The sequence below is a fragment of the Macaca thibetana genome, chromosome 2 (assembly GCF_024542745.1).
Source record: "Macaca thibetana thibetana isolate TM-01 chromosome 2, ASM2454274v1, whole genome shotgun sequence".
Classification (NCBI taxonomy): domain Eukaryota; kingdom Metazoa; phylum Chordata; class Mammalia; order Primates; family Cercopithecidae; genus Macaca; species Macaca thibetana.
In genome coordinates, this window is record NC_065579.1 from 28255766 (window position 1) to 28268193 (window position 12428).

Sequence of the window (12428 nt, forward strand, 5' to 3'; positions counted from 1 at the left end):
TTCTTTTCGATAGGTTTAAGAAATCCTATGTATATGAACTGTTAGACATGGCATTATAGCCATTATATCATAACTGCTACCTAGGATTAGTTTATTTAATGTGGAAAGTATTCTCTAAGTGTTCCTCATTTAAATATATAAAAAGAAACAATGTTTCAAAACATGTATATATGTGTATCATTAAGTGTAATGTTCATATATCAAAAAGAAGTTCTGCTTTACAGGATTATTTTGATTGGAATCATCTTCTGATATTCTTAACTATTAGTTTATATACCTTAATTCTTGGCAGAAAGGCCAAAATAAAGGAAACTTCTTAATCTATGTTGTTAGGTCAAAAGGGAAGAGTGAAATTGTAAATGGAGTTACATTTACAAATTATTATCTAAAGCAGTAAAAACAAAATTATTCACTGTACACAAAACTGGGTACCACTAGTCATGGGAATGCAGCTGTTAAACAAACATTTCTTCTAGATTTAGGACCAGTAGAAGAATTTCTCCCTGATTCCAGTGATTTCCCTGGTACCTCTGGCTACACTGAGGATACAGATTCATTTTTAAAAATTAATTAATTAGTTAATTAATTTTTTGAGACGGAGTCTCACTCTGTTGCCCAAGCTGCAGTGCAGTGTTACGATCTCAGCTCTCTGCAACCTCTGCCTCCCAGGTTCAAGTGATTCTCCTGCCTCAGCCCCCCGAGTAGCTGGGATTATAGGCATGTGCCACCACACCCGTCTAATTTTTGTGTTTTTAGTAGAGACAGGGTTTCACCATGTTGCTCAGGCTGGTCTCAAACTCCCGACCTCAGATGATCCACCCACCTCAGCCTCCTAAAGTACTGGGATTACAGACCTGAGCCACTGAGCCTGGCCTGGGAATACAGATTCAGATCCAAACAGACACAGGGTGTATGCTTCCATCTAAAACTGCCAAAATTTACACCATGGCTACCCCATAGGGCGTTAGGGGTTCTAATTTGTGGTTCAGATTTGTTTAGATCATCTTGAGAAGTCTGCAGCAAACTAAAATAAAAATTGCACAGAGATTCTCAGGACCAGGAATTTAACTGTGCTTGGAATATGGCTTACCACAACTAAACAGTTAACTGATAATAGAGTTCTTTTTTTTTTTTTTTTTGAGATGAAAGTCTCGCTCTGTCACCCAGGCTGGAGTACAGTGGTGCCATCTGGGTTCACTGCAACCTCTGCCTCCTGGGATCAAGTGATTTTCCTGCTTCAACCTCCCGAGTAGAGTAGATGGGACCACAGGCAAGTGCTACCACACCTGGCTAATTTTTGTATTTTTCGTAGAAATGGGGTTTCACCATGTTGGCCAGGCTGGAATTTTTTTGTGTGTGTTTTTTTTTTAGTAGGCATGGGGTTTCATCATGTTGGCCAGGCTGATCTCAAACTCCTGACTTCAGGTGATCCACCCTCTTTGGCCTCTCAAAGTGCTGGGATTACACGTGTGAGCCACTGCTCCCAGCCAACTGATAATAAAGTTCTAACATGCTTCAGACTTCTAGGGGGTGAGCCAGGTCAAGGGGGCTTCCCTTTCTTGATAAATCATTTATGTTGGCTTTGTGATCTCTCGGGATGTCTATGTAGACTTGCATCCAGCATACCTAATTTCTCGTTTGTTCTAGTCAATATAAACGTCTTATAAATAGATTAAAAAGTACCTTGGAACTGATTTTATTAATTCTTCCTTCAGAATACTCTGCTAAAGACGTGGTGAATCCACCAAAATCCTATGAAGAAGTATTTAAAGAAGGAAATGAAGGACATGATTTGTATGTTGTTTCTCATAATGATTATTATGCAGGTAAGTGTCCTCCAATGCAAAATGGGCCTGAGGATATGGGACTCTCGGATTTGTGAAGAGGAATAAAGGAGATAAGTACATAAAATTAAATGCCTGGCATGTAATAGGTGATTAATACAATCTTATTCATAAGGTCATAAACCATGATAGCTGGGAAAACCTGTACCGCATATACTTATGGTTTTAAAAAAATTTAATTTTAATTTTTTTTTTTTTTTTTCAGACAGGGGTCTCTGTTGCCCAGGCTGGAGTGCAGTGGTGTGATCATGCCTCATTGCAGTCTGCACCTCCTAGGCTCAAGCAATCCTTTCACCTCAGCCTCCTGAACAGCTGAGACTACAGGTGTGCATCACCATGCCTGGCTAATTTTTTGAGTTTTTAAATAGAGATGAGGTCTTCCTATGTTGTCCAGGCTGGTCTCAAACTCCTGAACTCAAGCGATCCTCCCACCTTAGCCTCCCAAAGTTCTGTGATTACAGGCATGCACCACTGCACTCGGCTCAATACTTATTCTAAGTGCTTAATTTTATATTAAGAATATTGAGTGATGGTCAAGTTCACAGATTTTTGAATCAGATCAGGTTCAAATCCTAGCTCAACTATTTACTATCTTTTAAAACTTGGGCAATTTACTTATTTGATCATTATATATTCTTATCTCTTAAATGGGTATAGTAATATTGTGAGGATTGATTAGATGTCAGATGCTTAACGTAGTACCTGGAACATAGTTAAGTACTCAAAATTATTAGCTGTTATTATTATTATTATTTTTAGTGATCTTGTCTTAAAGTTTCATATCTAGTAGCATATTACTAGAATTATTCCATAACACAACTAAAAAGGCATTAGTTGTTTATAGTGCTATAAAATAAAACTCAATTGCCAATACGTTGATGTTAAATAAAGTCTTGATATAATAAAGGATTGAGAAGTAGACTCTGATACATGTCCTGAGAAAGCCTATGGATTGTGCATGGTTCATAAACTCAGTCTTTATTAGCTAGAAGAGCTGCCCTTCACTGCAGCACAGCAGGGGGGTTGTGCTCCTTATTTCTTATTTCTTTTCTTTTCTCCTTCACTGCAAGAAAGGGGGGGCTTTCTTGCTCCTCATTTCTTATTTCTTTACTTTTTCTCCTCCACTGCCGTCTAACACTAGACTCCCTTTCTATGCTCTCCTCCCAAATTTCTGTTCATAGCTTCATGTTTGGAGTCTGCCATTTGCTTCTGTCATAGCCGATGTGTGTTTGTTCTCCCTTCCTTCCTTCCTTCCTTCCTTCCTTCCTTCCTTCCTTCCTTCCTTCCTTCCTTCCTTCCTTCCTTCCTTCCTTCCTTCCTTCCCTCCCCTCCTTTTCCTTCCCCTCCCCTTCCCTCCCCTCTCCTTTCCTTTTTTGTTTCTTTTCCCCTTTCCCTTTCCTTCCCTCTCTCTCCCGCCTCTTTCTTTCCTTTCCTTTCCTTTCCTTTCCTTTTTCCTTTTCCTTTTTTTTTTCCTTTTTCTTTTTCTTTTCTTGTTTTGTCAGTGATAAGGAAGTATCTGCTGGTTCTTTACATGCCCCAACGTGTTCCCAGATTGTCTAAGATTGTCTCTACTCTCACACTGCCCCTGTTGCTATCTGCACAGATGCCATATTTCTTCTCACAGTCTTGACTTCTCTCCATATCTTTACTCCTCTACTTCCCTAGCCCATTCCTTTCTTTTGCTCTTTCCCTTCTTTCTTTTGTTCTTTCCTCCCTTTCTTTCATTCATTCCCTCCTTTCTTCCTTCTCTGTCTTGTGAAAATATTTTATTCATGTTTGAAAACGTTTCATGTCTATTGCACAGTCTAATCCAATGCTCTTTAATTGTTTTAAAAAGAACTTTGGTCTGAGTGCAGTGGCTCACTCTTGTAATCTCAGCGCTTTGGGAGGCTGAGGCAGGTGGATCACTTGAGCCCAGGAGTTTGAGACCAGCTTGGGCAACATAGGGAGAATCTGTATCTATGAAAAATAAATTAAAAAATTAGCCAGGCATGGTGGCGCATGTCTGTAGTTCTGGCTACTTGGGAGGCTAAGATGGGAGGATTGCTTGAGCCCAGGAGTTCCAGGTTGCAGTGAGCCACGATTGCACTACTGCACTCTAGGCCTGGGCGTGAGTGAGACCCTGTCTCAAAATAAAATAAAAAGCAAAAAGAACTATGTCAATAAATATGTACAATGTATAGACAACCTACAATGAGATACCTTATAAGCATTTAACAGTCTGAGAAAAATAAGTGTAGTTTTTTATATTTAGAAGAGCTCTAATGGACCGTAACATGACTACAATTTCCTTCGTTTGCTATTTTTATGGAAGTTTCAATGGCATCTTGAAAAGTTGTAGAATCTGATCTTTTAAATATGATCTTAATTTTTCCCTCATAAGGAAAGTAGCTTTTTAATTATAGAAATACATTATAATTGTAGATAACTTAAATATTAAAAAATGAAGAAAGAGTAAATATAACCTTGAAATCCCATTAGCTAGGGATAACTACAGTTGAGAAGTTGATCATTTTAAAAATTATTCTTATTCTTTTTTTTTTGTGGGTACATCGTAGGTATATATATTTATGGGGTACATGAGATGTTTTGACATGGGCATGCAACATGTAATAAGTGCATCTTGGAGAATGGTGCATCCGTCCCCTCAAGCATTTATACTTTGAGCTACAAACAATCAAATTATACTCTTTAAGTTATTTAAAAATGTGCAATTAAGTTATTATTGACTGTAGTCACCCTATTGTGCTATGAAGTAGTAGTTCTTATTCATTCTTTCTAGTTTTTTTCCCTACCACCCCCGCTATGCTTCTCAGCCTCTGATAATCATCCGTCTACTCTCTCTGTCCATGAGTTCAATTGTTTTTATTTTTAGATCTCACAAATAAGTGAGAACATGCAACGTTTGTCTTTCTGTGCCTTGCTTATTTCACTTAACATAATGATCTCCAGTTCAACCCCTGTTGTTGCAAAAGACTGGAATTCATTCTTCCTTATGGCTGAATAGTACCCCATTGTGTAAATATACCACATTTTCTTTATAGGTTCATCATAATTTATCCATTCATCTGTTGATGGATACATAGGCTGTTTCCAAATCTCATTGTAAACAGTGCTGAAACAAACACAGGAGTGCATGTAATCTCTCTGATATACTGATTTTCTTTCTTTTTTCTTTTTTTTTCCTTTTTTTTTTTTTTTTTTTTTTTTTTTGAGACGAATTCTTGCTCCGTTGCCCAGGCTGGAGTGCAGTGGTGTGATCTCGGCTCACTGCAACCTCCGCCTCCTGGGTTCAAGCCATTCTCCAGCCTCAGCCCTCCAAGTAGTTGGGATTACAGGTGCCTGCCACCATGCCTGGTTAATTTTTGTATTTTTAGTAGAGACGGGGTTTTGCCATGTTTACCAGGCTGGTCTTGAACTCCTGACCTCAGGTGATCCACCCATCTTGGTATCCAAAGTGCTGAGATTACAGGCATTGGCCACTGCTCCCAGCCTGATTTCCTTTCTTATGGGTATATACCCAGCAGTGGGATTGCTGGATCATATGGTAGCTCAAGTTTTAGTTTTTTGAGGAACGTCTGAATTGTTCTCCATAGTGGTTGTACTAATTTGCCTTCCCACCAACAGTGTACAAGGGTTCCTATTTCTCCACACCCTCACCAGCATTTGTTATTGCCTGTATTTTGGATATAAGCCATTTTAACTGGGGTGGGATGATATCTCATTGTACTTCTGATTTGCATTTCTCTGATGATCAGTGATGTTGAGCACCTTTTCATATGTCTGCTATTTGTTTTTTTTTTTTTTTTTTTTTTTTGATGAAATGTCTATTTAAATGTTTTGTCCACTTTTTTGATCAGGTTATTATTATTTTTTCTATAGAGTTGAGTTCCTTGTATATCCTGGTTATTAATCTCTTGTCAGATGGGTAGTTGGCAAGTATATTCTCCCATTCTGTGGGTTGTCTTTTCACTTAGTTGATTTTATCCTTTGCAGTGCAGAAGCTTTTTAACTTGACGTGATCCCATTTGTCCTTTTTTGCTTTGGTTGCCTGTGCTTGTGGGATATTACTCCAGAAATTTTGCCCAGATCAATGTCCTGGAGATTTTCCCCAATGTTTTCTTGTAGTAGTTTCATCGTTTGAGGTCTTAGATTTAAGTTTTTAATCCATTTTTGATTTTATTTTTGTATATGGCAAGAGATAGGGGTCTAGTTTCATTCTTTTGCATATGAATATCCAGTTTTCCCAGCACCATTTGTTGAAGAGACTGTCTTTTCCTCAGTGTATGTTCTTTGCACCTTTGCCAAAAATGACTTCACTGTAGGTGTGTGGATTTGTTTGGATTCTTTATTCTGTTCCATTGGTCTATGTGTCTGTTTTTCTGCTAGTACTATGCTGTTTTGGTTACTACAGCTCTGTAGTATAATTTGAAGTCAGGTAACGTGATTACTCCAGTTTCGATCTTTTTACTTTGGCTTTTCTGGATATTTTGTGGTTTCATATACACTTTAGGATTTTTTTTCTATTTCTGTGAAGAATGTCATTGGTATTTTTGTAGGGATTGCGTTGAATCTGTAGATTGCTTTTGGTAGTATGGACATTTTAACAATATTGATTCTTCCAATCCATGAACATAAAATGGTTTTTGATTTTTTGGTGTCCTGTTCAATTTCTTTCATCAGTGTTTTATAGTTTTCAATATAGAAATCTTTGATTAAGTTAATTCCTAGATATTTAATTTTATGTGTGGCTATTGTGTTTAATACATGGGATTACTTTTTAAATTTCTTTTTCACATCATTCACTGTTGGTATATAGAAATGCTACTGATTTTTGTATGTTTATTTTGTATCTTGTAACTTTACTGAATTTATCAGTTCTAATAATTTTCTTGTGGATTCTTTAGGTTTTTCTAAATATAAGATCATATCATCTGCAAATAAGGGTAATTTGGCCTCTTTCTTTCCAATTTGCATGCCCTTTGTATCTTTCTGTTGTCTGATTGCTGTAGTTTGGACTTCCAGTATGAAGGAAGAACTTTCAGTCTTTTCCCATTCAGTATCATCCTAGCTGGGATTCTGTTGTGTACGGCTTTTATTATACTGAGGTGTGTTCCTTCTATATCCAGTGTGTTGAGGGTTTTTATTATTACAGGCATTAGCCACTGCTAATGTTGAATTGCTACTACTATTATTACAGGCATTAGCTACTGCTAATGTTGAAGGGATGTTGAATTTTATCAAATGCTTTTTCAGCATCAATTGAAATGATCATATGGTTTTTTTACTCTTCATTCTGTTGATATGATATATCCCATTGATTGATTTGCGTATGTTGAAAAATACTTGGGTCCCAAAGATGAATCCCAGGAGACTTGCAAATATTATCTTAAACCCATTATTTTAACCTGATAACAACTTAACACTATTTGCATAAACAACAAACAAGGAAAAATAAAAACTCTATGTCTTAACTTTCTCCCCTTTTTTAACTCTGTTGTTTCTATTTATATTTTCTTATAATCTCTATGTCTTGAAAAGTTGTTGTAGTTATTATTTTTGATTGGTTCATTGTTTAGTCTATCTACTCAGGATAAGAGTAGTTTGGATACCACAGTTACAGTGCTATACTACTCTGTGTGTTTCTGTGTGCTTACTATTATCAGTGAGTTTTGCACCTTCAGGTGATTATTCATTGCTTATTAATATTTTTTTCTTTCTGATTGAAATTGAAGTACTCCCTTAAGCATTTCTTGTAGGACAGGTCTAGTATTTATGAAATTCCTCTGCTTTTTATTTTTATTTTTTGGCCTGGGAGAGTATTTCTTCATCATGTGTGAAGGATATTTTCACCAGATAAGATATACTAGTCTAGAATAAAAGTTTCTTTTCTTCAGCACTTTAAATATGTCATGGCACTCTCTCCTGTAAAGTTTCCACTGAAAAGTCTGCTGCCAGATTTATTGAAGTTCCATGGTATGTTGTTTCTTTTCTCTCACTGCTTTTAGAATCCTTTCTTCATCCTTGACCTTTGGGGGTTTGATTATTCAATGTCTTGAGGTAATCTTCTTTGGGTTAAATCTGCTTGGTGTTCTATAACCTTCTTGTACTTGGATATTGATATCTTTCTCTAGATTTGGGAAGTTCTCTGCTATCTCTTTGAATAAAGTTTCTACTCCTATCTCTTTGTCTATTTTCTCTTTAAGGGCAATAAGTTTAAAAATAAAATAAAATAAAAAAATAATAAATTTAGTCTCATTATGTTGCTTAGGCTAGTCTCAGATTCCTGGGTTTAAGTGATCTTTGCACCTTGGCCTCCCAAAGTACTGGGATTACAAACGTGAGCCACCTTGCTTGGCAAGGCCAATAACTCTTAGATTTGCCCATTTGAGACTATTTTTCTATATCTTTTAGTTGTACTTCGTTCTTTTAATTTTTTTTTCTTTTGTCTTCTCTGATTGTATTTTCAAATAGCTTCTCTTCAAGCTCATTAACTCTTTCTTCTGCTTGATCAGTTCTGCTATTGAGAGACTGATGTACTTTTCAGTTTGTCAATTGAATTTTTCAGCTCCAGAATTTCTGCTTCTTTTTTTGTTTGTTGTTGTTGTTTTTGTTTTTTGAAATGAAGTCTCACTCTGTTGCCCAGCCTGGAGTGCAGTGGTGTGATCTTGGCTCACTGCAACCTCCCTCTCCTAGGTTCAAGTGATTCTCTTGTCTCAGCCTCCCCAGTAGCAGGGATTATAGGCACCATCACGCCTGGCTAATTTTTGTATTTTTAGTAGAGATGAGGTTTCACCATGTTGGCCAGGCTGGTCTTGAACTCGTGGCCTTAGGTGATTTACCCTCCTCGGCCTCCCAAAGTGCTGAAATTACAGGTGTGAGCTACCACGCTTGGCCTTTGCTTGATTCTTTTTAATTATTTCAGTCTCTTTCTTAAATTTACCTGATAGAATTTTGAATTCCTTCTCTGTGTTATCTTAAATGTCTTTTGAGTTTCCTCAACCCAGCTATTTTGAATTATCTGTCTGAAAGGACATATAGCTCTGTTGCTCCGTGATTGGTCCCTCGTGTCTTATTTAGTTTATTTAGTGAAGTCATATTTTCCTAGATGGTGTTGATACTTGTAGATGTTCCTTGGTGTCTGGCATTGAACAGTTAGATATTTATTGTAGTTCTCACTGTCTGTGCTTATTTGTACCCATTCATCTTGGAAATGCTTTCCAGATATATGAAAGGACTTGGGTGTGGTGATCTAAGCTGTATCTGCTTTAGGAGGCACCCCAAGCCCAGTAACACTAGTTTTTGCAAACTTGTAGAGGCACTGCCTTGATGAACTTGGATAAGATCTGGGAGAATTCCCTGGGTTACAAGGCAGAAACTCATGTTCTTTTCCTTTACTTTCTCCTAAACATACAGTCTTTCTCTCTGTTCTGAGCCACCTAAAGCTGGGGGTTGAGTGACACAAGTACCCCTGTGGCCACCACTGCTGACTGTATTGGATCACACTTGAAGCTAGTGTAGCATTTGGTCTCACCCAAGTCCTGCTGTACTCAACCTCTGGCTGCAGCCTATGTTCACTCAAGGTCCTGGGGCTCTATAATTAACAGGTGGCAAAGCCCGCCAGGCCTGTGTCCTTCCCTTCAGGGTGGTGAGGTCCCCCAGGGCTTGGGTGGGTACAGAAGTACTGTCTGGGAGTCAAGGACTAGAGTCAAAAACCTTAGACGTCTACCAGGTATTCTACTGTATTGCAGCTGAGCTGGCACTCAAACCACAAGATACAGTCTTTCTCACTCTTCCCTTACCTTCCCAAAGGCAGAGGAACCTCACTGGGTAGCCACCGCCACTCCAGGCCATGAGGAATAATGCCAGACTATCACCAATGTTCTCTTAAGGCCCAAGGTCTCTTAAGTCAGCTTGAGGTTAATGGCCTGGTACTTACCCTTCAGGTCAGTGGGTTCCCCTCTGGCCCAGAGCAGGTCCAGAAATGTTATTTTCAAGAGCCAAGTCCTGGAATTGGGAACCCGAAGAGCCTACTTGGTGCTCTACTCCCCTGTGGGCATGCTGGTACCCAAGGTGTAAGACAAAGTCCTCTTTACTATACTTTTCCCTGTACTTTTCTCAAGCAGAAGGAGTTTTGCTCTGTAGCTACCACAGCTGATAATGTGCTAAGTCTCTTCTGAAGCCAGGAAGTCTGAGAGGCTTACCCAAGACCCTTGGTGTACTACCTGGGCCCTGAATAACGACAGCTGGTTATTCAGGGCCCAAGAACTCTTCAGTTAGCAGGAGATGAATGCTGGCAGGATTGGGTTCTTTCCTTCAAAGCAGTGGGTTCCCTTTTGGCCCCGGATGTGTCTAGAAATGTCATCTGCAAACCAGACCCTGGAATGGCGGCCTCCTGAGTCCCACCAGTACCCTATCTTGCTGTGGCTGAGGTGGTATCCTAGATGCAAGGTGACGTCTTCCCTGCTCTTCCCTCTCCTCTCCTCAAGCGGAAGGAAGGGGTCCCTTTTGGAGCCATGAGCTGAGTTGTGCAGCCTGGGGTGAGGGGAGGGGTGATGCCAGCATTCCCTTGGCTGCCCCCGCCGGTGTCCCAGTATGACATGTGTCCCGCCCCCAGTCCACGGTCTCTGGGCCTGGTTCTGCTCTGGGAGTCGCCTAAGAGTTCCAGTCCTTATGGCCTAGATCACCTTTCAAGGTTACTTGGAGACACAGAGTGCTGTAGCCCTTGGTGGCAACGTTTGCAGGCACTCAAGTTCGGACTACTGGGATTGGCAATTCCTTTTTTGATAGGGCTGATTTAAATGCTGCCTCTGTGGACAGGCATCAGCTGAGTTTGGTTCAGTTTTCCATTCTGCTCTAACAGGAAAGCACTGAGTTTAATACCTCACAATTGCTGTGTTCTCCCTGCCCTGGTGCCAGGAGAAGGTCTCTACGCCACTCTGCTGCTGCCGGGGTCGGGGAGGGGTGGTGTTCGTGATTCACAACGATTTTTTCTGTCTCTTCAGTGCCTTTTTTTTTTTTCAGTGCTATGAAGTTAAAACCAGGTACTATGAGTTACCCACCTGATTTTTGAGATGGGCACTCATATCTGTGTAGATAGTTGTCAACTTGGTGTCCTTGTAGGGGGTGGGGGGCGGGTGTGGGTCTGGGACACAGGACTGGGACATGATCGGTGGAGCTTTCATATTCTGCCATCTTGCTCCACTTCCTCTCTCTGAACATTTTTTCTAACCCCCATCCTTGAGCCATTAAATCATTAATCATTAAATAAACGGGATATTACTCTCCATGCTTTTAGGGAGCCTGCTCTATATATTTTAAATGTTTTACTTAAATAATATGTAAATAGCAATAAATATGGATCTACAACATTTAAAATACACTTAATACTATAAAATAACTTAATTTTAATCATTACTAAAGTGATACTTTCATGAAATGAAAGCTATATAGAAATATACAATATACAAAAAAATTCCCACAATTCTGTGTCTCACACTGATGATTCTTTCTCTTTCTTTCTTTCTTTCTTTCTTTCTTTCTTTCTTTCTTTCTTTCTTTCTTTCTTTCTTTCTTTCTTTCTTTCTTTCTTTCCTTTCTTTCTTTTTTCTTTTTTCTTTCTTTTCCTTCCTTCCTTTCCTTCCTTCCTTCCTTTCTTCTTCTTTCTTTCTTTCTTTCTTTCTTTCTTTCTTTCTTTCTTTCTTTCTTTCTTTCTTTCTTTCTTTCTTTCTTTCTTTCTCTTCTCTTCTCTCTCTCTTTCTTTTTCTTTCTTTCTTTCTTTCTTTCTTTCTTTCTTTCTTTCTTTCCCTCTCCTCTCTCCCCTTCCTGCCCTCCCCTCCCCTTCCCCTGCCCTCCCCTTCCCTCCTGCCCTCCCTCTCCCCTCCCCTGCCCTCCCCTCCCCTCCCTCCCCCTCCCCTCCCCTCCCCTCCCCTCCCCCTCCCCTCCCCTCCCCCCCCTCCCCTCCCCTCCCCTCCCCTCCCCTCCCCTCCCCCCCTCCCCTCCTTTCCTCTCCTCTCTTTTCTCTTTTTTTGAGATGGAGTTTTGCTCTTTCATCCAGGCTGGAGTGAAGTGGCATGATCTCGGCTTACTGCAACCTCTGCCACCTGGGTTCAAGCAATTCTCCTGCCTCAGCTTCCCAAGTAGCTGGGATTATAGGCGCCTGCCACCACGCCTAGCTATTTCTGTGTTTTTAGTAGAGACAGGGTTTCACCATGTTGATCAGGCTGGTGTCGAGCTTCTGACCTCAGGTGATCCATCTGCCTCGGCCTCCTAAAGTGCTAGGATTACTGGTGTGAGCCACCGCACCCGGCCGATAATACTTTCATAGGTGTTTTTCTTTGCACTTTTATATATATCAGTATGTATGTTCATTTTATTCCACATCATATATACTTTTTTCCTTTTGCTTTTTTTTTTTGTCTTATGAAATATTTTGGAATGTCTTTTCATGTCAGTATCTACATTATATTTTCACTATTACAAAAACATATTGTTTATATACCTTTGTAAATGTGATTGGCTATTTCCTTAAGTTACATTCCTAGATTTCTGAGAAATTTTTACTCTTAGAGCCAAACTGTCAGC

The 12428-nt window shown here is 39.5% G+C and overlaps 2 protein-coding genes across 4 annotated transcripts in view; both read left to right on the forward strand.

Annotated features, from left to right (window-relative positions):
* LOC126946724 (non-histone chromosomal protein HMG-17-like) overlaps nucleotides 1-12428 on the forward strand; it is a 1084902-nt gene that overhangs the window by 862757 nt on the left and 209717 nt on the right. The window lies entirely within an intron of this gene.
* Nucleotides 1-12428, forward strand: part of EFHB (EF-hand domain family member B) — a 74412-nt gene that overhangs the window by 32139 nt on the left and 29845 nt on the right. For all 3 annotated transcript variants that reach the window (XM_050777303.1, XM_050777311.1, XM_050777293.1), the window contains one exon: nucleotides 1716-1826. In XM_050777303.1, coding sequence (XP_050633260.1) covers nucleotides 1716-1826 — 111 coding nt within the window. The remainder of the gene's footprint in view (nucleotides 1-1715; nucleotides 1827-12428) is intronic.